Source organism: Ammodytes marinus (genome assembly GCF_949987685.1).
Source record: "Ammodytes marinus genome assembly, chromosome: 18".
NCBI lineage: Eukaryota > Metazoa > Chordata > Actinopteri > Uranoscopiformes > Ammodytidae > Ammodytes > Ammodytes marinus.
Genome location: NC_137222.1, coordinates 17,722,224 through 17,749,390, shown reverse-complemented (window position 1 = coordinate 17,749,390; position 27,167 = coordinate 17,722,224). Strand labels below are relative to the sequence as shown.

The window sequence follows — 27,167 nt, the reverse complement described above, 5'->3', positions numbered from 1 at the left end:
ACTCTTTAATATGTGCTCCTGTCTCAATTGATACTGAAAGTTTAGATTTGAGAACATCAGCTACTTATGCAAGATCCCTTCAGAGTAAGTCATCACACTCTTCAATCAGCACAGGTAATTTAGCTCAGTCATATTATTCTGGCTCACTTCAGTCAGTTCACCAAATGGCCTATAGTACAGGAAATATTAATTCCCTTTTACAAGGCCATAGAACTTCGTCAATAATGACCATGCCACCATATATTGGCAGAAGCAATTCTTCTTTGTATGCAGATGCAGTGCAGAATTTGGACCAAGGTCAGCTTTCCCCTTATGGAATAAGTCCCTCTTATGATGAAAACCAGTGGATTCGGGAAAGTGCCCTATGGCAACAGTTTCAGAATGAGTCACTAAATAATCAATTCCAGGGAGAGGGTCAAGTGTATACGCAGATCTGTGAAGGTGCATCATCAAAGGCATCTGCTGGATGTCGCAGCTCCTCAAATATTTATCAGCCATTTAACACTTCTTCACCGTGGCAAGATGTTTGTCATCAAGGTGAAATTGGACCATATCAGTTGGAGGGACACATGAATAATGATCCATATACCACAAGGAAATTATGGAAAAGTGTTGAGGATTTAGGAAATGTAGAATATTCACCTAATGAGGAATGTGCGTTGAACTTAACAACTAAACAGAAAAATGCAAAGTTTGGGAAATATCACTCATTTAATGAAGGTAGCACATTTAGCTTGAATGGGGTTTCATATCATGAAGGCTATTATGAAGAGACTGCGCCAAACTTATCTTACTCGGCTAACTGGCAATATGGAATGGATAATGTAGTCCAACATAATGTTCATACTGATGGAATGGTTTATCAGAGTCAGTTTATTTTGAATAGAAAGGATTCAAACTGTCATTCACGTGCCAAAACTGAGATGGAAGACTCTCTGTACCTTGAAGACACTGAATGGTATCAGCAGTGGCTTGCACTTTTGGAGCAAGGAATGTGGTGGCCAGCAGAAGATGGTGACTGTGGCTACTTTGTTTACACAGATCATGAGTACATTTATGCCTTGCTTACAGATTCTGCAGGTGAAAATGTGTATGCATGTGCCCCTGAAGACGAGTCTTGGGGAAATGCACATAATTTAGATAGCTGTCCCAGTGCTTGGCTGCACAATGAAATGGTTTGTGTCTGTGGCTTTAAAATCCCACTGTACAATGAGGATGAGCTTATTTGGCTACCTGGTCAAGATCATAGTGATTCTCAACTTCTTAATGCCCCCCTAGATTTGTCTGCTGCCTATAGAAAGGGAAATCAGATCATGAATTTAAATCTTGAGCAGTTTTCCGAAATGTTTGAAAATTCCTTTCTGTCACAAGGGCAACAAGGTGTAGATATTACATCTTACAAATTAAACAAAGTCAGGATGGATCCAAGACAGCCCAGTTACATTTATGAAGACCAATGCAAAGATGTTATGGACCTTTCCTGCCGTAATAAAGACCATACCAGCCCTTATTGGAACAACCAGGAAATGAAGACATTTCTTGCTCAAAAGGTAGCTGTTTCCCTTAACTCTACTCCTACTGCAATTTCCAATCAGCAGGTACTTTACAATTGTTACCAACCAAGCCAACGACGGCGTTCCTCTACTGGGGTTACTGTGAAACATGTTGACGATGTATTGGAGGAAGAATGGAGGAAGAGAGTCTCTCCAGGAGAAGAACAACCTAATCGTCAAGTCAAAAAGATTTCTTCCCTCCTAACCTCTTTTGTTGGAAAACCACCACAGAAGGAACCAAACAAAACTAGAATATCCTCCAGTGACCAAGTTCCTGACAACAATTCAAAGAACATTCTTTCATCAGGTTTCCAGAGTCTGAAGTCAAAGATCATCAAAGAGGAATCTGCTGCCGTTGTGACACAGCCAGAACATGTTAAACAACAAATACAGAGCCCAGCTACCATGCAGGGAAGAATTCTGCCCACAGTACCAACATCCACTCCAGTGACTCCCCCTTCAATACAGTCACATACAACTTCACAGAAACCGAGACTGTCACGTCAGACTACCATGTTACAACAAGCAACCCCACCACCACAGCCCAATGAAAAAGTGCCTTTAGGATCAAAGGAATCTTTAATTAAACCTGAAACACCTCGACAACTTACACCTGCTAAGCCTGCAGATATACCAGTGGAGAGACCATCTGAACAACCAGAAGCAGGGTTCATGAACTTTCTGAAGTCTGCAGTAAAAATAGAAGAACAAAAGCCAGTTCCAAAGGAATGCTCTCAGACATCTCCCTCATCTCATCAGCAGAGCAAAACTGGCAGTACTGCTTCCTTACCAGGCAGTACTCCTACAAGTAAAGATGCTACAGGAGTTTCAAACCTATTTGGATCAATTAGCAGCCTATTTGGCTCTGAACCCTCTCCACCACCAATACCACAAACAACACCTAGTGTTACAGAGGGTCCACTGACATCATCATCTAGACCTAAGGGTATACGAAAACAACAAACAATGGATCAGGGTGGTACCCCTCGACCAGCACAGAGTCAAATCCCCAACAAAAGTGCATCCCAAATATTTTCTCCCCAATCGTCCACCAGCCCTGCTTCAAGCCAATCTGCAAGTTTGCTAGCCACAGAACAGACAAAACCTGGTACAGAGAGTAAATCATCTGGTGCATTGTTTGGATTTTCAATTGGTGACATGCTGGCAGGATCACCAGCAACTTCCCAATCCAGACCTACAACTCAAACACCCGACTCAGCTAAAGCTTCACAAGAAGAATCCTTTGGTAAAAGTGTTTTATCAATATTTAGTGGGCCAAGTCCTCCACAGGCTGCACCCAGACCAGGGCCGTCGCCTCAAGCAAATCCACCAAGTGCAGCTCCTCAACCCCCTCAACAGGAATCGCTGGGTCAAAGTTTATTATCAATGTTTGGTGGGTCAAGTCCTCCTCAGCCACCTCCTCCAACCAAACCTACTGCTGGGGCACAACAACCGGGAACTGTTCCTCCAAAAGACCCCCCAAATACAGGATTCCTTTCTATGTTTGGGGGTCCCAGCAACCAGCAGCCTCAAACAGGATCCCTTCTTGGAGGAATTCTGCCAGGAACATCAAATTCAACAGAAAGCTCAATGAAGGGACTGTTCTCAATGTTTAGTGATCCCAGTCCTCCAAAACCTCAACCGCAAACTTCATCAAGTCAGCAAAGGGTAACTGAATCACAAACTCAAATTCAAAGAGAACCTCAGACACAATCTAAAACACAAACACAGCCTGAAGCACAAGGCCAGACCGCCCCCTCTGTTCTTGGGGGAATATTAGGTGGCTTGTCTACCTCTAGTGAAAGTCCAAGAACATCTTTGTTCTCAATGTTTAGTGGACCCAGTACTCCTCAAACACCAGGAGCTGGTGGAAGTGCAAACATGTCTGCACCCCCTGGGACTGCAGCAGCCAAAGAACCGGCAAAGAGTATTTTCTCTGTTTTTAATGATGCTCTGTCACCTCCACAGCAAACTCCTGATTCATCTAGTGTTACTGCTATTAAAGAGCCACCAACAAGTCGTTTACAACAAGGTTCTTCCCAAATGTCATCTGTTTCCAGCAGTCATGTCCCAGCACTGGCGAACAGTACAATTTCAAGTGTAGTGCATGTTAGCTCATCCACTAATAGTACTGTTGATTCTACACAGGGTGCCACAATTACTGAGAATGCATCTATTGAGCTACATGCAGAATGTGTCACTGAGCGAAAGGAAACAAGCACAGAAGGTGAATCCCGGGATCCTGCTCCCTCTAAAGAATCTCCATCTTCTGGCCTTCTGCATTTGGCCAGTGAATCAGGCCCACAGTCCCCACCCTCACAAGCAGGATTCATGTCAGACAGTCCAGGAAAAGGTTTGCTTTCATTATTTTCTGGGTCCAGCACTACTCCACCTACAGGGTCTGCACCTGAATCATCAGGCCCCAAAGAACAACCAACCACAAGTTTTTTCTCTGTGTTTGGGGGTTCTACTCCTCAGCCCTCTTCTCAGCCTGGAAGTTCTCTATTAGGGTCTATGTTTGGAGGCCCTTCACCCCAAACAACAGCTTCTCAAACAGGGGGATCAATACTAGGTGGTCTATTTGGAGGATCTGCTCCACAGTCTGCTCCACAAGTTGGCCCAAGTAAGATTGGAGGCTCTGCTCCCCAGACAGCTGGTCCTCAGCCAGGGGCATCGTTACTTGGAGGCTTATTTGGTGGATCTGCTCCACAGGCTGCTGGATCTCAGATGGGAGGGTCTATTTTGGGTGGGATTTTTGGAGGATCGGCAGCGTCAACTACAGCCCCTCAGACTAGTGGGTCCTTTGGTGGAATGTTTGGTGGGGCTGCAAACCAAACTTCAACATCCCCAAATACTAGCTCTATATTGGGAGGTATATTCGGGGGATCTTCTTCTCAAACAGCTACTGCACAGAGTGGTACATCTCGTATGGGTGGCATTTTACCTGGAGTTTCTGCTACAAATGAAAAATCAGACAAAAGTTTGCTTTCAATGCTTGGAGGATCTGTTCCCCCAGCAACACCAACTGCAACAGCTACAACAGCATCTAATGATGACAAGACACTGTCAACTACAGCTCTAACTGACACTTCTTCAAGTTTAAAACCAAAACCTAGTGATGACAGAAAAACTGATCAAGCTCTAGCTGGTCCTGACACGTCTGTAATCGATACTGCTGCCAAAAACAAAGACCATGCAGAAAACCCACAGCAACCTGACAGTACAGTTCAGTGTCTTGAGGCAAGCATTACCAAAAGTGATGGCAGTGTCATAGAAAAAGTTAACTGTCAAGATTCTAACAAGCCAAAAACGTTAGCTGATGATATTCAGTCTAAAGAATCTGATATATGTACACAAGCGCAACAACCTACAAAATCAGAGCTTGTGAGTGATCAGTTGAGTCAAGATACAATACCATCGAATGCAGACAAGGAGACAGCAGCCACTAAGTCAGCAAGTGCTGTGGGCAATGTTCAACAAAAGCCTACAGAGCCCGATAAATCTGTTGGTGAATCATCGGCAGATACAGTTACAGGCTTTATGTCCTCCCTTTTCAAACCAACAGTTGCACCAACGGTAGGTCCTCAGCAGCAGCAGAATAACTCACTTTTTGGAATGGGAACAACAGCACCCCAAGCTGCTACTGGTCAGGCTGGAGCATCACTATTAGGAGGGTTTTTTGGAGGGTCCAGCACAGAGTCAGCAGCTCCCCAGACAGGGGTATCATTACTGGGAGGTTTATTTAAGGGGTCTTCTCCTCAATCTGGTCCTCAAAACACCACTCCCACAACTGGAGGGTCAATATTAGGCGGGATGTTTGGAGGAGGATCCACTGCCAAGTCAGCTGGTCCCCCAACTGGTGGATCATTACTAGGTGGTATGTTTGGAGGATCTGCGGCAACAGCACAGCCCAGTGGTTCTTTACTTGGGGGAATGTTTGGAGGAAGCACCGCTCAGGCAGCAGAATCACAGATTGGAGCATCATTACTTGGGGGAATAGGCGGATCTTTATTTGGGGGGATGGGACAACCACCTAAGCCATCTGAACCAGCTGAGCCGAAGCCAACCCCTGACGCAACTCCACAGTCACAGATTAAGAATGAAACTTTGCCACCAAAAGAACCTTTAACCGGCACTGTGGCCAACACAAATAAAATAGAAGACTCAGTCCTAATGGGTAATAATGAAGTTAAAGATGGCGGCCCAGCAAGTAATTTAGCCCTGGCTACTGAGGCAAATTGTCCAGAAACCTCTGCCATCACAAGTGCTTCAACAAGCACTGTATGTGACCTGGCCCATCAGGTGGATAGCACTAAAACAGAAAAGTCAGCTGCTGAGGGAGAGGTGATACATGAGGAGCCAATGGTCATAACAGGAGATGCTGAGAGTAAAGAAAGTGACAAATCAGTACCTACCAATACCCCAAAAGCAGACACTGTAGTAGTAGTCCCTTCAGTCAATCAGTTGCCCAGCAATCCAGACCCACCTCAAGCCAAGTCACTGTTTGGTTTTATATCGACACAGAGTGATGCAGGGAAATCTCTTGGATCCTTTTTTTCACCAACAATACCATCTGGTGGTCCTTCAGTGCCGCAAGCAGAAGGAGGCAGTGGGCTGTTTTCAGGATTAAAAACCCTTTCTGGAGGCCTGTTTCAAGAGGAAAACACTGTTGTTGGAAAACAAGAGCCACCCACCTCTTCATTATTTGGGACAAAAATTAGTTTTCCTTGGCAGACAGAGCCACCCAAGCCACAAACTAATATAGTTGTAACACCGCAACCCAAAACTAACCAGCCAACAAGTGGTCAGACAAATACTGCACAAAAGACTGCAGCATCTGACGCCAAAAAAACTGTATCGGTAGGTTCCACAGATGATATAACAAACCCCCAGATTTGCATCTCCACTCCTGAAGTAGATCCTTCAGCATCCCTGAACCCAAAGGAGGAGGAAAGGCTTGTAGAAACAGACCCCTCTGCAGGTCCTACCTATGGAGTGCAGCTGGACAACCAGTCCAAGAAGGATCTATTGAATGGAAAAAGGCTAGTAGAAGCATAATAAATGGTATTCCCCTCACCATTTATGATGCATTGACATTGTCCAGCTCTGCAATCCATCCTCATTAGTTTAATTTCATAATTAGCGTGTGTACTGTATGTCTGTGTGCTTGTGTATATGTTTTGATATGGTTAATGTGTGCGTAGTATCTACATACTTGTACGTTATTTGTTGTCTCTTATTTCAAAGCAGAATTCCTAAACAAAATTTACATGTGTATATTATAATATGCAAATTCACAAGTGAATTTACCTAAGCATTCATCACCCAAGGGCGTGACGAATGGTTCTTCTCAGCTGATAGTTTGAGACTGATGTATGCTCAAATTATTGTATTCCTAATAGTTAACTGCATTTAAAAAAGGTAAAGCCTCTGCCAATGTCTCAGCAACTTTGAATGACACATTTAGTTTTTGCCTACATTTGTTAAAATACTGTATATGTATAGGAACAAACATATCCATGGCTGTTTGCAACATTATAAATGTGAATTTTGTTTAAGCATGGAATTCTCCATAAATTCAAACATTGTAAATGTAGTGTACCAGCAACAGTTGAATCAGATACAAAATGCCACTTTCATAAAAGGTAGAATTCTAAACTCAGATATCAACTGCATGTTTTATTATCCACATCCAAGTCTACTTCAGCCTTGTGTCTCCATAAGCTCACTAACCACTGTACACCATATACACAATGCTGTATGTGTTCCATCTTGTAAACAGGGGAAAGTAATACATTTACAATATAATATGCAGATAACTGTGTTTAGAATAATACCTTTTCTAGTTGGGACTAGCAGTTATAGGGGCTTTTTATACTTCACACAACAAAATAGAGCATAGTCATATGTGTGCCGTTTCTATTTAAAAAAAGTGAACTCTAATGTAGAAAAAGCATAATGCAGTGTATAACTCATGCTGACACATTGCACCTTCCTGCAAGCTTGGGTATCTTTGTGGGCATGATGTGATGTGTATACTATACCAAATGGCAATTTAAAAAAAGTAGATCATGATAGTTAAATATTGTTTGAAAATAATTATTATTAGATGGATGGGGTTTATTTTAGCCCAAACACTGTTCTTGGTAATTGTGCTGATGATAGTTTCAGTAGTATGAATATGTACCTATATTAGTTCTGAGTAACAATTCCCACTTGTTTAGCTTTGGCTCCTTTTTTTACCCATCCCATAAAAGTATTCTGACATTTAATATTTTCCTCACTCCTCTCTCATCATTGTAGTCCAGTGGAAAGTAGTCGATTTGGGTCATCAGGAAACCTGAGCCAGACCAGCTCCCAGCTTAGTGAAACCGGCCATGAGAGCACTGGAGGGTCAGAACTAGAGGAGTCCTTCCACTCCTACCACAGCGCTGGCTTTCACTCCTCCAACAATGGGCAATCACGCACCAATGGACATCTTCCAATCAATGGACGCTCTACTGTCGGTGATCAAGAGATACATAGGTTGTCACCTGACGTTGGGCGGGGCCTGAAAAACGACACTCCAGCAGAGAGAGGATCCTCTAAACTCCAAAGGTACGGTTTTGCTCAGAATTCTACTCAGTTTTATTACGTGCTTTATTAAAGATGCCTGGGAAATGAGAGAATGTATCCATATCTTTCTGCCACTCTACTCTTAAACCCATATAACCCACCCAGGTTCCATGATGATGGGCCGCCATTACCCTTTTCCCCATCCAGAGTCCGTTGGTTGAAGGCCATTAATAAAGTCAGGGTTCAGCTTCGGGAGGTAGGCACTGTTTTACTTGCGTTCCTCCACCAATATTTGATGTCTCATTACTTCTGAAGTCTGACTGTTTTATCCCTTTATTTCCTCCCCTAAGTAATATGCTTAAATATTACACATACACAGACATATACAAACACTTGCAATTATTTGAAAGTGGTTGAGTTTAACCTCATTTGGTGTTTATGATGATGCACTAAATGTATTAGAATAATATCACAGCTTTAACAAAACACATTTGCTCCTTTGCACACGCATTGTGAACCACATTAATCGATTTGTTGGGAACTGTGGAGAACAAAGGCGGACTTTTGGCTTTTGCCTGTGAGAAACTGCTAGGGATGTGATGCCTCATCAAAAGCACACCACCTAATAATTTTCAAGTTGTGGGTAAGTGTACTTGTTTCATCCACCTGTTCATTACCTCCTAATATGGTGTTTTTTATTCACACCCAACTTCTCATAAGTTTCTCCTCTTGGCTACAGTTGTCAACCAAACATACTGCTAAAAAATGAAGAGGTTAATGCTTCCTCACACAATCTCTCTCCTTGTCAGTGTCAGTCTTCATTGGCTAATTGTCTCATGGCAATGTCGTTTTGAGGTACTGTTCCTCTGTTGACTTACTTCATAACTCATTGCTTCGGGGACCTATAAACTGTATTTATAGATGTTCTGCTCATGTTCTTGTTTCAGTGTTGACTCGAGGGTTTGACTGATTTGTGGCTTTTCAATGTTTTGATTTCACTGAGACTTTTAGCAGAATCTGAAAAATAGTTTTTCTTCAAGCAACATTTATTAACATCTTAAAGAATGAGGCTTGATCAGGGCAATGTTTATCTTCTTGTCATTTGTATTACCCACCATCTTACCTTCCTTATCGCTTGTGGGTAATGATAAAGAAATTGGAATGTTCTTGTCCCAAAATGAGAGAGAACCATCATCAGGGCTGTTTTTCCCCAATTTTACATTTGTAAAATCTTCAAACTAATGTACTGGCTCCCTAAGTAATAAGTGGTTCTATGTATCATTAGGAGCCCTTACGTTTTCTAAAATAAATGCTGATTTATGTCAGAACCTCCAGTGTCCTTTGACAAAAAGATGGGTGTAGATCATATTATTCTGTTTACCTTTCTATCCTAACATACTTTGGCTTTTGGAATTGGATTCTCTAGTGCCACATTGAACCAATCTACAATACCAATTGTGGATCACTTGTATCCATCGTATGTCAACAGATGTTGAATCTCAAGCCTGCATATAAGTCCAATCGTGAATCTGTAGAGGTTGGTCATAATAAAAAAAACATGAACATCTTTCAGTCATAACATTCATTTGCACATCCCCTTGTTTAAGCCTTTTATGGTACAGCAATAAATGAACAGCTAAACTAAAATGTCCATTACAATGATTGGTTTGCATGAACTGGTTGAGACAAACTTGTACTGTAAATGATGGTTCATTGAATACATTAATTTAAATGAAAAGCAAGTGAAAGCTGTCAAGTGCCATTTATTACAGAACAAAGGGAAACACTTAGGACACACGTCTCAATGATGAAAATACTAATACATTTGACTGATTTGTTATTGTGTTTAGAAGTGTCACATTGACCAGCATAATTAGAATACTTGCTTACATTGAATTGCAATGAAATAATAGAATTAGATTTAATATGTGGCATGATCACAGTTTCCTCAGCACAAAGGGGCAAATCTAGAGCAGGAAGGGAAACTGGCTGCCAGACCTATTTCCAGTTTCATTACCCATATTTGATATGACTGAGCTGGAATCTGTGGATAGAAATTCCTTTTGTCTTTAAATTGTATAAGGCAAGGAAAAACACTTTTACTCTGAAACCAGTGGAACTAATATTTAATTTGTTCATGAGTGTTTTCACTTTTCATGCATAGAAAGAGTAAAACACAAATATCAGCAACTGGCAGATGTGGAAACACAGAAAACGAGTGAACGAGACTGAGAGCTGGCAGAGCTGGCTCACAGCCTGAGATTAGCTTTGTGCTGGAATATATTGCCAGAGGACAGGAGGAGAGAGAGAGAGCAGGGGAAGGATTCAAGAGGGTGGGAGGGAAGTAGGATTGGCTACTTAAACTGCTGTGTGAACGTGGTCAACCACTGTCCTGATTGCCATCCCAGAAGAAAGGCTGGAAAGTCACCTAAACTGATCTACTGACCTTCTATGCAAATACAATGGATATTTTATTATATATTTTTCTTATGAGGTAAGGCTTACATTTATATATATATATATATATTTGTCCTTTCATAGTTTAAAGTTTTTGCAGACTGTGATTAAATATTACAAACAAAGTAATGTTTGGCTGATGTTGCAGTTCTCAGTTGATTGACATTTTCAGCAAAGGGCATGTTGTGGTGACAAATTGACTTAAACACTTCAAAATACATAATTTCTATCTAGGGGACATTTAGTAAGGAGAGAAAAGACGTTTCTCCACTGCAGGCTATTACACTGACTGGCCTGGAAAATGGACCTGACCCCAGACCAGCCCCCCAGCTTTTATTTATCCTGGACAATTCATTAATAAATCACCAGATTATTAGAGTGCACACAGAGTTGATCATGGCTTTCTGTATAACAGTCAGTGGTCCGAGGAATTGTAGCTTACTTTGTGTTATTATTGTTGGTTTGTTACACAACACATGTATTTAAGCCAGTATGTGATTAACTCATGATAAACTACAATATTAGTATGTATACATCCAATTTTAATTGGAATAATAATGTTCCAAGTTAATTTAATTCCATTTAGCTGATAATGCCATCAGCTTAATACTGAATTCAGCAATTATAGGTAACATTATATCCTTTTATAGATTTGATTATACTTTTCTGTCTATCAAACCCTTATCAGGCAAACACACACCTGTGCTCAAGTGCTTATTGGATACCTCTAGTGCAGGGGTGGTTTAATGTAGAAATAGCAACTATCTCTCAAATTATACACTTAATGGAATAGGATATCCACTCACCAAAAAAAGTGAAGGTACACTATGGATATGTAATTTGATAATGTTATACAATATTTTTTTTTAAATAATTGTAGCTTCAGCTTGTTAATTCAAACTGTACCTAGATACCAACATGCATCCTTGTTAACACATAGTATGTGGCATTTAAAAACATAATGTAAGAATGTAGCCCCATTTGTTGTTAAGAGATAACCCAATTGAAGAGTTCACTTTATAGATTTATTGTTCTTAAACTGCCACACCTTTTCTGGATCTAACATTATAATGTGTCAGTTTAAATGCTTCAAAGCAGCAGTATTTACCTGTCTCTTAGCTGATATTTAGGGGCAGTTAGCAGTAATTATTTTGAGGAGAATTTAGACTGCAGGATTTTTCAAATTCCCAATGCAATAATCTAAATGGTGAAGCTTATTGGAGGATATTACTGAGCTGTGTCTAAGTTGAACTTTGACCTAATGGAAGGAGCACAGGTGATATCTATAAACTGTAGTTGCTCGACGTGTGCCCTTTGCTTATCAATTTGGTTTAAATGCAAAAATGCATTTTAATACACATTAAGATTTATACGTTTGGATCGTGTTATGCCATAAGTTATATCTATGTTGCATTTGTGGGGTATTTAATGATCCCTTGAGTGTTTACACTGTAGGTGATCAGAGCTATCAAGCCATGCAGCTGGAATGGGTGTGAAAGAATGCCATGGCCTTAGAGGAGAGGATTGAACTGTCATCTAATTACCAAGCTGCCTTTCCAAAGCATCCTAATTACAGATGTATAAGCAGCTGCATTGTGTTTCATTCTGCAAGTTCGTACTTTGACTAAGTGGAGATCATTTAAAGCAATACTGTCTTCCCCACTACTGTACTACTGAGTTCTGTAATATATCTCAGTAACCACATATATCAGTTTAAGATTACATGGGTGTTAAATGTACTAAACTATCTATTTCCTAAAGTAAAGCAGTATTCTGCTACATTTTGGTTAGAGCAAATGCAGATAATATATTCAAACATATAATTCAGAATGTACTTTCAACTATCTTGTCTGTTGGTTATAACTATTGAAAATTTACCTTAATGATTAAATAGAGCTTTTTTCTCATCAAAAGCAACACTAGATAATCTCTCATATCAATAAAAACAGTTTTTCTACAACACATTCATGTTTTATAAGGATTCTTAGTGGTAATAATGTAATAAAATCAGGCGAAATAAGGGGCAGCTGTCACTTTGAAGGACCTCTTGTCCAATTCTACCTCTGCAGAGTACATTAGTTAGACATGCTCTGATATGTGTTGTAGTTTTAGAATATTTTACATTCCGAATCTTGAAAGTCTTGTGTCACAACCATGATATGTCAACAACGACTTACAATTTCTGAAGAAGTTATTTGAAATTGTTTGATTATTTTATTTTCCTGAAGTAGTTCATACTAGCACCTAACATCAACAGAAAAACCAAATGGCCACTAGATAAATTCCATTTGTTATGTTTAAGAAACGTTAAATATGTCAACACCGTCAGACAGGAAATCTGACGGAGTTGACATCTGACGGTGGTGATAGGCCAATGACGGTAAAAAAATAAAATGCTGGGAGGTTGTGTCAAAGCTTAGCTCAGTAGCTTAGTATATGTTGGATACATAAATGTAATTTAATTTGCAGAAACATAGGGTTTGTATTTTTTCAACATAGCACCCTGTTTTGTCCCACTTCTCAAGAATCACTGAAATATTATTCCAGTAAATAAGATTAATGAAGCACATATTTATTTTATTCCTTGAGTTTTTATTCCACTCTCATTGGTTACATTTAAATGAGAAATATGATTTTGATACCCGAGAAAATGCAATTCTCTTCAAAAGATTTTCTTGATTTGGTGGCTTGATTTGGTGGATTCCTATAGTAAATGCAATTGATACACAGCCAATGCACTTCAGTTCTTAGACTATGTCACAATATAACATATATCAAGTTTTCTCTGTGGTTATGGTATATGCACTCTTAAGTCGTTGGCTAATTCTTACACCAACAGAATGAGGAGTTACTGAGGCATGTGTGGGAACAACTGATCAAGAGGACCTCTCCTCAGGGATGTTTCCCAGAGGAAACATCAGTGGACAAGATGAACCCTACAAATCAGAGCTACTTCCACTCTCACCCAAGAGGCACGCACTGCAAAATAAAAGATCACATAGCCCAAAGGTTTGGCAAAGTCTGCAGGGTCGAGAGGATAACTTTCTTTACAGCACGTTATCAGTGGAAGCTACCTGTGCCAAAGCTGACCTCACCCCATCTGGGGAAAGCAGTTCTGATTGCCAGGATGGCATTGGGGTTGTGGAGGATACCATACCCAGGCAAATTGAAAGGATCCAAAATGAAGAAGAGAAGGAGTCGGGTTGTGAGGAGAAAGAGCAAGGCTCTAGTAACCTTGTGGACCATATCCTAAAAGAGTTGAAAGGCATCAACAAGATCCAGGAGGAAATGTCTGACCTGCGGCAATATCTAACATATGTGCGAGGCTCTGTGGATGAAGTATCTTGTTGTGTTGATGCAGTGCTAAGTGAAATAGGTGATATGTACTCTGGGGCTTCAGCTGCACCTCATCCGAGTTCTGTTTCTTTAACACCAGGCATCAGACGAGGAAGTCTGGATCGACAGAACGCCATCACAACTCTTCAAAGTAGAGCCAGCAGTCCACGATTGGACCTCAAATATTGTGGAAAAGATTTGTCGTGCATACAATCTCACATATCACCCAAACAAGGGCATAGTGATAGAGTCACTCTCCGATCAGACCAGCAGCCAGACCAGGATACCTCAAAAATGTCAAGGCAAGCTGACCCCTGGTACCCGGAGCCTTATCGCAGCCAAGAATATCAAAGCACCAGCTCTGTGTCCTCATGTCGCAGTTCCAACTGTCTAGAAGCAGGCTTTCTGTCTGGTGACACAGAATATGTTGGTTGGTCTTCTGTTGATATAAAGCACAGTTTAAGTGGAGAAGGAGGCTGGAGTGAGGACGACATCTGCTCTTATGCTAACAGTCAAGTTGAGTTGGAGAATTGTGTAGGTGTTTGGGACAGGTGCACCACAGAGGAGACGCAAAGTAGCACACCAGGTCATTCTTCACACAACAGCTTTGAGCATGTCTCTTTGATGTTTGGACACCAGTACAACTCTCCTTCGAGTTCTTCCAGTATGGTGGACTGGAGGCCCCCTAGATTACAAACTGATGAAGAACACTTGGAGTGCGACTGTTCTGCCAACTGCCCATATTCGCGTAGTTCTGGTTACCATACTATGGATGCTTGTGCAAATGAAATGGATTGTGGGCCCACCAGAAGTCTGAGTTGCTCAACTGTGCTTCTGACAGACCATGATGATGGTTACCTTGAGCCACATTCACAGTGTGATGACTGTCCCTCGTCTGGTGACACTCTTGATCTGGGGTCTGCTGACAGTTTGGATAGGGAATGGACAGATCACAGCGTTTCCAGGGATGAAGCAGACGAATCTTTGTCACTGCTGTCTTCAGAAATATATTCTGAGATTACAACCAAGACACCTAATGAAGGTGCTGATGTAACAACTTTTAGCAAGGCTGTACTTGTTTTCAGGTCAGCTTTGCAAGGGGCTTTGAAAAAGTTGGAAGGACCAAACCCTGAAGGTGTGCAAGGCGATAATGGCTCAGAGGCATCCCCTGAAAGACGAGCCAGTCAACAGAAGCAGAGCAGCACAGAGGGAGACGTTAGCCTGATAGAGAATCACATTAATTGTGGCACTCCAAAGGAAGAGAGTGAGGCTTCAGTCTACGTGGATTGTAGTGAGACACGTGATAACCTACCTTGCTCCCTTCAAGCATCCCCCCATGAAGCAAGCTGCTCTTCGTGTACCCCAACTGAGTATCACTCTGTAGATATTTCACAGGGCAAAGGGGAATTTCCAACAGGAGGGGAACTGTCCAACATTGACCCAACAGCAGACCATTGTCCAGCAAGACAGGGTGAGAGTCCACTTTGTCCAGTGCTCAGTAGAGAAGAGGTGCTTTTAAGTCCAATTAAAGAAAACCACATTATCGATGAAGTAAATCAAGAAAAACATATTGATGCCAGTCACAGAGAGCGCATAGCTAATTTCCAGCGCATTCTTAGGGAAAAGAGGCAAACCCGTCATAGACTGTCCAAATCTGCTCAGGGGTCCAATGGCTCTCAAGGATCTCAGGGATCCCAGGGATCCCAATCTCAAGATGAGTTTATCCCAGGTAACTTTATCATTAGTATTGTATTGAGTTTTTGTACACCACTGTTACATTGTAGTCAACATTGCAGTCAACATCACAATTGACATCTTAACATACACTCACCGGCCACTTTATTAGGTACACCTGTTCAATGGCTTATAAAAACAAAAAGCTAATCAGCCAATCACATGGCAGAAATTTAATGTATTTATGCATTTAGACGTGGTCAAGACAATGTACTGAAGTCAAACCGAGCATCAGAATGGGGAAGAAAGAAGGTTTAGGTGACTTTGAACATGGCGTGGTTGATGGTGTACGGCAGGATGGATCCATACTTTTCATGTTGTTTACGCCAAATTCTGAACCTGCCATCTGAATGTCGCAACTGAAATCGAGACCCATCAGACCAGGCATGATTTTTCAATCTTCTATTGTCCAATATCGGTGATCCCGTGAGAATTTTAGTCTCGTTTTCCTGGTTTTAGCTGGCAGGAGTGGCATCCGGTGGGGTCTTCTGTTGCTGTAGCCCATCTGCTTCAAGGTTGGTCGTGTTTTGCGTTCAGAGATGGTATTCTGCATACCCTGGTTGTAACTGGTGGTTATTTGAGTTACTGTTGCCTTTCTATCATCTCAAACCAGTATCCCCATCCTCCACTGACCTCTGACTTCAACATGACATTTTACGTCCGCACAAATGCCGCTCACTAGATATTTTTTCTTTTTCGGACCATTCTCTGTAAACCCTAGAGATGGTTTAGAGTGAAAATTCCAGTAGATCAGCAGTTTCTGAGATACTCATACCAGCCCTCCTGGCACACTCAACATGTACAAAGTCACTTAAAACCCCTTTCTTCCCCATTCTGTTGCTCGGTTTCGACCTCAATAAGTTGTCCCGTCCAGGTCTACATGCCTAAATGCATTGAGTTGCTGACATGTGATTGGCTGATTAGTTAAATGTGTTAACAAGAACATTAACCGCTGTACCTAATAAAGTGGCCGGTGAGTGTATATTCCTTAGTGATGATACATTTTTGAATAAAATAATAAATATTAAGCCAAAACAGGTAATAGAAATCAGACAGAAATAATTAAATTAATTAAATAAATAAAAAATGTAAAACACAAAGGGATCAAATGTACAGTTTAACAATAAGCTATCCCAGGTAACATTGAATATAATTGATTTTACTTGTATCACTGCAAGCCCAGCAAAGCAAACATCATCATACAGATAGCATTTATAAACTGTACTATAGATCCAATGTATTTTGTATCGGTTTCATATAACTCCGTATGGGATGGGCCACTTAGTGGCATGACATTTTAATAAATAAAAAATCACTTAAATTCAATCAAACGCTTGTTGATTTTAAGAGAATTAGTTAATTTGTTGTCTCTATTTACATCACTGTCTTTAATATATTCTCAGCTTCTCCTCACAATTTCTAATTCTGCTGTGATTTTTTTTTTCTTTACAGAGTTTGGCAGCGAAGATAACCAGGTTACTCATATAACATTAGCTCCATATTTACGCCACAGTTATTATTATTTTTGTTGATTTTGATTGTTGTATTCATTTTTTTCTCCACTACGTTTCTTTGTCAAAGCGAGTGCTTATGTACTTTAAAGCACACCGAAGCGTTATTCACTAAATGGTTTAGGTATTCATGGGTATATGTGTAATAGGTATTTGAAAACTTAATCTTGCTATTCTGGAAAAATTAAATGTCCCATCACTGAAGTTTTTCTTGACATTCTTCATTGGGAATAACCCCTTGAGATGAACACATCTCTTTTTCAAGCAGTTCCTATTATGTGTCATATATAGTTTACTATTGCTTTCATTCATGTTGTAGCAGTTAAGAGTATGATTCCCTTCTGTTGAGCCAAATAGGTCCACAGCTCCTCAAAAACGTATTCTGTGAGAGTGAACCCCAGAGGGATCTCTGCTCTCAACGTTGTGAAAGACTTTAAAAAAGTGTGTAGATCTGCAGTCACAATATTGGTGGTTTTGTGAATGCTTGCTTTGATCTATCACTCTGAACTCTCCTTGGGTGTTTCTGAAAACAACAAAAAAATTGTTTTTTAACAATATTTACTCGACCTGAGAAATAGACTCTACTCTCTGATTTAGTAGCTTCCTAATGTTGCCCCATAGTTGCATTCCTTTACCACATTTAAATGTACAATTAAACAGTTCAGCAACAGTCATTGTATCTTAAGTTTTAAAGGCATCATACTTTTTTGTTTGATTGTGCATGTTCTATAACATCAGCGAGGTGAAACTCAACCAAATACATGCTATATAACATCATACAGTCGACACACAACACCCCCCCACCCCCACCCCATCCCACCCCCTTTCTGATTACAGATAACAGTCAGCTTTTGTAAGTCTTTAACCCAAATTCTCACATTTGAAATATTGTAGGTGCGTGATGAAGAACCCAACCCCAGACAGGCCTGGGTCAAACCAGGGTGAGTCTTATATATATATTTGGTTTGATTATACAAAAATCAAGTATCCTTTTTAGAATTGTTATTGTGTGTGTATAACATTGAATAAGTCATAGATGAGCATTTAACTACTAATATGACTATGTTCTTTTGGCCTTTAAAATGCGCTGAAATGCTGATTTACTGCATGTGAAGACTGTTTTCACTTGTTTACAATTTGTGTTGGTGTATAGTGGCGGATCTGGCCTGTATGGAATTGACAGTATGCCAGACCTGCGTAAGAAGAAGCCTATCCCCTTGGTCAGCGATGTGGTCAGTACTAACCAGTCAATCCTTTGCTATGTATTCTGTTTGTCATATGTAATCCTGTCTGTTTTGTTCTTTCTTTGTGAGTGCATGTCTTTCTATTTGTGAGACGGACACTGAGGTCAAAGTTATTTGTGTAACTTTCAGCTGAATTTGGGTTGAGACTGTTATCAACAAATGGAGACAAATATGAAATCAGACTGCTAATTTCTTTCTCCCTCCTCTCCTAAACCTGAAACTATTCCCCACAACTCTCTTGAATGCATTCATTCTGCTTGGTCAGGCTATGGTAAGTTAATAGAACTTAGTTGCCACTCCCTTTTTTTTACCAACGTACAAAATATCAAGTAGGACAAGTAAAACAATAGTTTACTCAAACATGTATGTCCAAAGCATGTTGATCTCTTAAATACAAATTCTAACAGTTGCATGCACCCTCTTGGTCTTGGATAGCTTTTCTTCCTACTTGATATTATCATTAAAGCTATAGTGCGTAACTTTTTTCATATAATTTGATGCCGGTTACATTCAAGCCATCGCCAGACGAGTTGACACACGATTGATTATGCCTTATCAGCTCCGCAAAACTCTCTAAATATTTCTCAGATGGCAGCATTTAAAAAATGTATATATTTGCCCCCTAACACTGGCGCACTAGCTCAGAAAAATCCCAGAAGATCCCTAGACATATTTCAGTTTTTGATTCTACTGCTAAGAATAAAACCTGGACGTTCAGCAGAAGGAATTAAAACGAGTGCCATCACCAAAGGCTTTGCTCATGTAGATGTGCCATCGTTGTCGTTGTAATTACTCAGAATTCCTCATGGGGAAAGGAGAAGTTACGCACTATAGCTTTAAGTATACTTAACAAATCAACCCCATACCTTTTTGGTTTGTATTTTCCCTCACCTGCTGAGCCATGTAAAGACATACAGTAACAGCACAATGGTAGAATACACTACTAACACTCCCACAGAACCTTGAGTCGGATGGTTTTGTTTTTATAGTGGTGATAGTGGTACAATGTTATCCGTTTATCCTTGACCAGTTGTTTGAAACTAATAATACTCACATGGGTTTTCTGATCTGTTAAGAATGTATCGGTGGGAAAAAAAGTACTATAATAACCCTACTCACCACCCTTACAACCACCCAAACCACAGACGGACCTTCATTTCTATAGTAATATTTTGAAGCTTTCCTGGTTGTGGGTTGTACTATGCATTTGGTTAATACTAACTTTGCCAAAATGTCTTTTGTCACCTCTTGTTCAGTCTCTTGTCCAGGCCAGGAAGGCAGGGATCGCATCTGCCATGGCTGCGCGGTCCTCAATCAAGGATGAAGAGCTGGTGAGTAAAGTATCAAAATATGATCTGTTTCACCCCCAAACAATAATGCATTATATATTTACGTGCTCATATGGTGCCCTAGTATCTTGAAAGACTAGGGCACATTCACATGCTTGTGTTGTTGTCGGGGTTGTACGTTTATTATGTGTAGTTTCTCTCCCTATAACTGTATGAGGAATTCCTGGAATTAAACAAAAAATCTGTTTTCTGTAGAAAAACCATGTGTACAAGAAAACCCTTCAGGCTCTCATCTACCCCATATCCTGTACTACACCACATAACTTTGAGGTGTGGACTGCCACTACGCCAACATACTGTTACGAGTGTGAGGGGCTTCTATGGGGAATAGCCCGCCAAGGCATGCGTTGCTCCGAGTGTGGGGTCAAGTGCCATGAGAAGTGCCAAGAGCTGCTGAATGCTGACTGTCTACAACGTAAGTACTGCCCAGAAAACATTGACATGGAGTTGTCTTGAGTGCTCTGAAAAGTCATTGTCATTAAGTCTGTGTTAATTAGGTAGGCACAAAGGTGTGTGATTAGTTGGTTGAATTTAGAGGAATGTGGACACCATATTCCTGTCGGAAAAGCTGTTTAATTTATTTCCTCACGTTGACAAGTTTTAAGTTACTTAAGCTTAAGTATGTTGTCACATGCACTACTACCCGTCTTTTTCAAATCTATATTAATCTGTATGCATTTTTGGTAAATGTGTAGGTGCTGCAGAAAAGAGTTCTAAACATGGTGCTGAGGACCGGACTCAGAACATTATCATGGCCATGAAGGACAGAATGAAGATCAGGGAAAGGAATAAACCAGAAGTCTTTGAGCTCATCAGGGAAGTGTACGTGATCAGCAAAGCCATCCATGCGCAGCATATGAAGACCATCAAGCAGAGTGTACTGGACGGCACCTCGAAGTGGTCAGCCAAGATCACCATCACAGGTATGCCAATGTTCAAATGTGTTTAATTCAACCACAACTGTACATTTCACTCCTCAGTATCAATCATGTGATTTGTGTTATGGCTAAAGGTTGTTTTTATGTCTTTGTTTTTCTATCATCGCAATAGTCGTTTGTGCCCAAGGACTTCAGGCAAAGGACAAGACGGGATCCAGTGATCCATATGTCACTGTTCAGGTGGGCAAGACCAAGAAGAGAACCAAGACCATTTATGGCAACCTGAATCCTGTCTGGGAAGAGAAGTTCCACTTGTAAGTCAAAAACACATCTTTCTTTCCATAACATGCATGTATACATATAAAATGTCTATTGTTCTTTAAGTGCCTCTATATACAAGTTTAAATTGCTGGGGCGCCCTTTGCTCAGTTGGTAGGGCGTCCCCCCCATGGGCCTCGGCCAGCAGCGGACCCGGGTTCGATTCCAGCCCGTGGTCGTTCTCTGCATGTCACTCCCCTCTCTGCCCCATTTCAACTATGTCTCTACACTATCAATAAAAAGCATAAAAATAAAAAGTTTAAATTGCTCAAAAAAAGGTCTCACATTGCCGTCGTGTTTGTCAAATATATAAACACTATACCAACTCTTACTATTTTCAATAAAATTGGACCATGAATCATGATAGCCTTTGCTTTCTATGTTTGTTTCTGGTTTGTTTTCTAGTGAGTGCCACAATTCCTCAGACCGAATTAAAGTACGCGTGTGGGACGAGGATGATGACATCAAATCGCGGGTGAAGCAGCGTCTGAAGAGGGAATCTGATGATTTCCTGGGCCAGAGTATAATTGAAGTTCGAACACTGAGCGGAGAAATGGACGTCTGGTACAACCTGGGTCAGTATGTTGTCTTGTTATGGACGTCCATGAAGAAGTATACTGTATACCAGGAGAGTAAATATGGTCTGTTCTATTGACATATGTTTAGGTTCTTCTAAGCAATTACTTAAACTAGATTATGACTCAATCACATAGTTACAAAGTCACTCACACATTTAGAAGGTGCAGTGCAGAACTTTCCCTGTTGCAGACAATTGAGATTTACAGCTGTGTTGTTTTTCTCTTGGTGGTGTACTGGTAAGAAACGCAACCTCCTGGATCCCCAAGAAAGGATTACAATAAAAATATATTTTATCCCCGGGCCATTGAATCATGAGATATTGCACATTTGTCTTCATTAGCCTGTTCGGCTGTTTGGCTTAGTTCTACTTCAGGCTTTTCCGTCCCTGGCCTGCAAGGGAATAATCTACAACAAACCTGGATTTCTTTGTACATTACTTCCTTTCATTACTATTTTGTGATGGATGGCTCTGCTTCTGATGAGGCGTACAGTTCTTACTACATATATGCATTGCTGTTTGGTGCTGAGGGTTCTGTTTTTAGTAATTCCAGTCAGTGGTGTGTTTGAACCTCATTACCCACGTCTCCCATGCCTGCAGCTACTTTTCTTTTTACAGGCGTGGAGTGGCCCCCTAAGGCCCATATTGGCATGCATGGAAATACTGGCTTTCCCTGGCGAGCTCATTCTATGAAGTCCCTTTGCACTTTCTGGAAGTTGTGCACATTTCAGGAAATACAACTTGTTTCTTGATTATCCCTAGTAATATTCCACTGTGTATGATTATGTTTTCCTTCAGGATGAGGCCTGATGAAAAACAGGCATTATGTTATTGCTCCGATCTCCATCCTTTAGAAATACTCCTCATTTAGAGTGTTGAGTTTTGTCCTCAAGTACAATGCATCTCTTGGTTCTACTTGATTTAAATGCAGACATTGACTTCATCGTAGCAAGAGTAAATCTTTCACTGGAACAATCTGGCTCTGAATATGAATGTGCCCATAAATCTGTTATTTCTTTAAAGTGGAAAACAGGAAGTGCTAAAGCTATTATCCATCTGATAATCACATAAAAAAATAATTCTTTGGCTAGGAGTCATCAGGATTTAGCATTTAAGCACAATGAATGACCAAGTCATCCATCTCAAACACCATCTTAGCTCTTTGCTCTCTCTCTCTTATATTATTGTACTCCAAAGCGCCCCTCCCCTCCTCACTACAGCCCTTTCTCCTCCTGATGTGTGATTATCAAGTAGCAGCACTCCAGTCGGAAATCGACCGCTCCGCCGACATGTACAAATTACCCCTAATGATGCGCCTGTCAGGGCAAATAGCAGGGTTGGTCGCCCAGCACTCCACCTCCAGAGGAGCTTCGGCTCAAGTGTCCTCGTTGATCGGGCACAGATCCATGCAGCCCACTGCCATTGTCTCCCTCACTATCAGCTGGAGGACTTCCATTAGCGTTGCCGGCTCTGCACTGCCATCTAACTTAAGAAACTGAACCCCCCCCCCCCCCCGCCCCCCCCCCATAATAGAACTGCCAAGTTAATAGTCTGTAATTAATGTTGCGTTAGCCCAACCTGGGTCCATGTGCGTCTGTGTTACAGAACTGCAGTTATGAATCAAGAATGTTTGTGTTTAATTACAGAGAAGAGGACAGACAAGTCAGCCGTGTCAGGTGCCATTCGACTGCACATCAGCGTGGAGATCAAAGGGGAGGAGAAAGTGGCTCCATATCACGTTCAGTACACCTGTTTGCATGAGGTATCTGATTCTACAGAATGTGTTGTGCCTGTGTGGAGAATTCAAACACGCAGAATAATGCTTCAGGCTCAAGTATTCAGGGTTGTGGAGTTAAAGTAGCAGCTACCACATCAGTAATGTGAATTACCAAATTTCCCCTGATTAGAGGTTTCTGTAGTCAGTCTCTGAAACAATAAATATTGTCTATCATGGCTTATCTACTCAAGTACTTCTGCATGTTTACTTTTGACTGATATTCTGACCTTTCTTTTGTTATACATAGACTGTGTAATGCTGCGCATAAATAACACCTGCCGATATGACTGATTTAGACAGGATTCATATCCTAATTACACTTATTTCCTTAAATATTTCTCCAAATCCAATGTTGGCCTTAAAGGTTTAACCTAGTCAATATCTTTGCTGCACATATCTTGTTAGAGTATCCTTGAGAATAAACCATTCCCACATTCATCCTTATTGGTTCAGCTCTATAAAAGCCATTCAAATGTCCTTGAACTCCTCTCTGTCCACCACAGAACATTTTCCACCACTCGACCGATGTGCTCGGCCAAGGTGCGGTGAAAATCCCAGAAGCTCGTGGAGACGACGGGTGGAAAGTCTACTACGACGATGTCGCGCAGGAAATAGTCGACGAGTTTGCCATGCGCTACGGGATTGAGTCAATCTACCAGGCCATGACGTGAGTTTAGGAGATATCCCAGTGGACATAAGTACTCTCTCTCCAGCTGTCCATGTTTGTCACCTTTTTATCCCCCACCATTGTTCCTGGTCTACCCTTGCTGCCTTTTTAGTCGCATATTTTAGTGCCTCTCAGTGCAGTTTTCTTTCCTTGTTGGCCTCCAAATGAAAGATAATCAATTGTAAATGGGCCGACGATGGATTTGTCTCCATGAAATGTGACGCTCCATATAGTTGCCTGTTAACTGGGCCAATCATTCACAGATAGCACACTCCAATGGGCCATCCTTCAGCCTAAAGGTCAATGCTAGCTGAAGGGCGGACCGTTCCTAAAAGGGATCATTAGGTTAAGACCTCTCATTTCATATTTGGGTTCATGCCTTGTTATAAGCTTTCCTTTTGTCTGTCTCTCCAGGCACTTTGCCTGTCTGTCGTCCAAGTACATGTGTCCCGGGGTCCCTGCAGTGATGAGCACCCTGCTGGCCAATATCAATGCCTTCTACGCCCACACAACCGCCTCCACCAATGTGTCCGCCTCTGACCGCTTTGCTGCCTCCAATTTTGGGGTTTGTAATTGTGTCACACACACACACACACACACACATACACACACACACACTGATCAATCTATATTGTGTCTGTATTTTTGGCTCTCTTCTTTTTTAATCTTTTTGTATAAACATAAAGTCAGCCTCTGTCTTTCTCCTTATAGTTTTGTGTTCATATCTGTCTATTCCCTTCCACTTAACATTCATGATAAATGTGTAAAGGCTCTCATCATGTCTTTTTTTTCTTTTATTCACCATGCAGAAAGAACGCTTTGTCAAGCTCTTAGACCAGCTACACAACTCCTTGCGCATTGACCTATCAACATACAGGGTAAGATTTAGATTGTACTGAATAAATATTGCTGACCTTAATGTCTAAAATTCATCTCTAAAGATAGAATGCATGCATTTACATTGGAATAGAGTATAGAGTGAAATGAATGGATAATGCAGCTTTAGCAACAAAGTGAAATGTATCTCTGTGATCATTTGTTTTTGTGAATGTATGTTTATGATTTAACCAATGTTTACAAAATAATGGTTTATTCTACTCCTACTATAAATTATGTTATCTATGATGCTTATTAAAAATTAAGCAATTGACATCAGCTGAATTGACACCAACTGAAGCACCCACATTCTTCATGTTTTAATCTAAATATTTGAATATTGTCTGAACACTAAATATCCATCTGTATAAACTTTAACAGCAATACATTATAGTTCTAACCAGGATCAGAAAGCATAAGGTCTCCACACTGACTGAACTGATATAAACTACATCCATGATATGGTCATTAATTGTATTGAATGTAGTCAATTTAACTGACTAAACCTGATTTTCTGTGTAGAATCACTTTCCTGCCAGCAACAAGGATCGCCTGCAAGACTTAAAATCCACCGTGGACCTTCTAACCAGCATCACCTTCTTCAGGATGAAGGTAGCTGACAAAGTGTCTTGTGTTGCATCTTTCCTTTCACTGTACTTACTCTCTATGAGATCTCAGCAAATGGCAATCAATGGATTTTTAAATGGGACATGTCGCCATGGCTCTACCAGGAAGTCACCACCTGCTAAATCAGATGCACAGTAGTCCATGTTTGTTAATTGCAGATAACCCTGTTGTCAGGTACTGTACCAGTTGATAATTGTTGTTGTCTCCATCTGGTGTTCAGGTCCAGGAGTTACAGTCTCCGCCCAGAGCCAGCCAGGTGGTGAGGGACTGTGTCAAAGCCTGCCTCAACTCTACATATGACTACATCTTCAATAACTGCCACGAGCTGTACAGCAGACAGTACCAACCCGTTGACACAGTGAGTCGCACACTTAATGATCCAACTGTGCCAGGTGCATTAGCGGAAATAAGATGCACTAGATAATAAAGACATGAAATCCATTTCACTAACTACGACTGGATGTCTTGTGTTTTAAATCTAGACCAAGGAGGATCTCCCGTTGGAGGAGCAGGGTCCAAGCATCAAGAACCTGGACTTCTGGCCGAAACTCATCATGCTCATAGTCTCCATCATTGAAGAGGACAGGAACTCCTACACACCTGTGCTCAACCAGTAAGTAATCGGCATAGACTCCCTTGATTTTACCTCTTTTAAAAGGGTAGTAAACACACAAGCCACTTACAGTATGTCACAAAGCTTCTGCTAAATGAAAAGTTGGGGGAGATTTCTTTATTGCCTATGTCTAAATGTTCAGAACAGTTATACAGATGCTTAGGTAATGCTAATCGAGTAAATTGGGATTTTGTTTGTTAAAATTCAGATGGAATTATGTCACAAATTGTGCCTTCTTCTCAGATTCCCTCAAGAACTGAGCGTAGGGAAGGTGTCAGCGGAGGTCATGTGGACATTGTTTGCTCAAGACATGAAGTACGCTATGGAAGGTAAGATATCCATCAGTTCACTCGCCGTGGTCACTCATATGTTGTATCAATGACACACAGTAAGTCATCGCCATTTCTGAAGAATGAATTGTAAGGTTTAAAACTTTTCTGCTCTCACCAAATCCCGACTCACTAAATAATATACGATAGCGCTCATACAGTTTTTATGTTTCTGCTATATCCTGCAGAGCCATACTATGAACTAGACACAGTATTATTCTGAATCTGGAAATAGCAAGAAGACAAGTTCTGGGGTAGAAAATGACGCAGTGGCGTGGGTGAAATAATAACTGTGCCGGGTTTGAAAGCTGCTTATGTCTCCCAGGAGCCTTCCTATTATTTTTCTGTGCTGTACTGTACTGTACTGAACTGTACAGCACCGCCAGTCCCCAGGGGTAGTCTGCTCTTATCTCAGCCCCCGTCCTCAAGATGAATTTAGCAATATCGCTGTGGAATGTCTGTTTCGCATACTACAGTAGGGAAGTGGTGGCCCCTTCATTCGCAATCTGCATTAATATAAAAAGCGATTGAAAGTGAGTCCTGAGAGATTTTACTACATTTTGGCTGAACCAAAGAGGACTTAAAGTTTTGCGTAGAGTAGCATTTTTAGTAGGTCACTAAAAGGTACCAAGACTAAAATGCAGATAAGCCGTTTTTTGGCAAGATAGATTGGAAATCTTCATTGCCAAAGCAGTAAAGAAAGTATACTTACTCAAGTGCCAGAGTATGTTCCTCTATTTAAGCTATTCCTATGTATTATGATTGC

General features: G+C 40.9%; 2 protein-coding genes across 2 annotated transcripts in view; both read left to right on the top strand.

The window, feature by feature from the left end:
- The window catches only part of LOC307265305 (protein unc-13 homolog B-like), a 67,017-nt gene that overhangs the window by 28,754 nt on the left and 11,096 nt on the right, over positions 1 to 27,167 (top strand). Inside the window, exons 9-25 of the mRNA XM_080046995.1 lie at positions 7,857 to 8,150; positions 8,274 to 8,364; positions 18,041 to 18,087; positions 18,300 to 18,378; positions 19,647 to 19,721; positions 19,935 to 20,154; positions 20,435 to 20,662; positions 20,790 to 20,931; positions 21,341 to 21,510; positions 23,159 to 23,274; positions 23,793 to 23,956; positions 24,371 to 24,521; positions 24,766 to 24,834; positions 25,355 to 25,444; positions 25,680 to 25,817; positions 25,942 to 26,072; positions 26,316 to 26,401. Of these exons, the coding sequence (XP_079903121.1) occupies positions 7,857 to 8,150; positions 8,274 to 8,364; positions 18,041 to 18,087; positions 18,300 to 18,378; positions 19,647 to 19,721; positions 19,935 to 20,154; positions 20,435 to 20,662; positions 20,790 to 20,931; positions 21,341 to 21,510; positions 23,159 to 23,274; positions 23,793 to 23,956; positions 24,371 to 24,521; positions 24,766 to 24,834; positions 25,355 to 25,444; positions 25,680 to 25,817; positions 25,942 to 26,072; positions 26,316 to 26,401 (2,291 nt within the window). The remainder of the gene's footprint in view (positions 1 to 7,856; positions 8,151 to 8,273; positions 8,365 to 18,040; positions 18,088 to 18,299; positions 18,379 to 19,646; positions 19,722 to 19,934; positions 20,155 to 20,434; positions 20,663 to 20,789; positions 20,932 to 21,340; positions 21,511 to 23,158; positions 23,275 to 23,792; positions 23,957 to 24,370; positions 24,522 to 24,765; positions 24,835 to 25,354; positions 25,445 to 25,679; positions 25,818 to 25,941; positions 26,073 to 26,315; positions 26,402 to 27,167) is intronic.
- Positions 13,464 to 16,135, top strand: LOC307264972 (uncharacterized protein; the record flags this gene model as incomplete). The annotated part of the gene is made up of 2 exons (XM_080046541.1): positions 13,464 to 15,630; positions 16,095 to 16,135. The coding sequence occupies 2 exons, from the start codon at positions 13,464 to 13,466 to the stop codon at positions 16,133 to 16,135; spliced, it is 2,208 nt and encodes a 735-aa protein (XP_079902667.1).